The sequence below is a fragment of the Opisthorchis viverrini genome, assembly GCF_000715545.1.
Source record: "Opisthorchis viverrini unplaced genomic scaffold opera_v5_141, whole genome shotgun sequence".
Classification (NCBI taxonomy): domain Eukaryota; kingdom Metazoa; phylum Platyhelminthes; class Trematoda; order Opisthorchiida; family Opisthorchiidae; genus Opisthorchis; species Opisthorchis viverrini.
In genome coordinates, this window is record NW_008751798.1 from 1,076,703 (window position 1) to 1,077,205 (window position 503).

Sequence of the window (503 nt, forward strand, 5' to 3'; positions counted from 1 at the left end):
GACGGCCTCCTTCTCCCAGATAGACCCAAATAGGCTAGACAGGCACTGGCTGAGAAATCCACCGCCATCCTCGAAAAGAGCAGGTGGAAGGTCGTCAGGACCAGCAGCGCGATGACGCTTGAGTAGATAAATGCATTCGGACACTTCTGAGACTGAGATAGATATAGGCGTTCAGCTGTAGCACCCTTCCGGTGCCTAGCTGCCATGTTAACCGAAGAAAGCACGAGGGCTGGGATACTGCCAGGTTGCCCAAGCCTAGACAGGGGAAGTCGAGTGGCGGAGGTCGGATTCGAACCACGGACCTTCCGGTCAGTAAATTCGCGCTCTAACCACTTGGGCCATCCCGCCGCCTTCTGAGACTGAATGCGGCTGCATATTTACGGTCCACCTTTCTGTTGAAGGCCAGATTTCTAGAGTGGAGGTAGCAGATGGCTGAATTGCTGCTAGAAGTACTGTGCCCAACGGTCCAAACCTTTTCATCATCATCATCATTATCAGCTGTA

The 503-nt window shown here is 53.1% G+C and overlaps 2 protein-coding genes across 2 annotated transcripts in view; one reads left to right on the forward strand and one right to left on the reverse strand.

The window, feature by feature from the left end:
* T265_14099 (hypothetical protein) overlaps nt 1-503 on the reverse strand; it is a gene marked incomplete at both ends in the record, with an annotated part of 56,140 nt that overhangs the window by 46,455 nt on the left and 9,182 nt on the right. The gene's annotated exons all lie outside the window — the stretch shown is intronic.
* T265_06685 (hypothetical protein) overlaps nt 1-503 on the forward strand; it is a gene marked incomplete at both ends in the record, with an annotated part of 12,664 nt that overhangs the window by 4,178 nt on the left and 7,983 nt on the right. Inside the window, one exon of the mRNA XM_009172010.1 lies at nt 182-312. Coding sequence (XP_009170274.1) covers nt 182-312 — 131 coding nt within the window. The remainder of the gene's footprint in view (nt 1-181; nt 313-503) is intronic.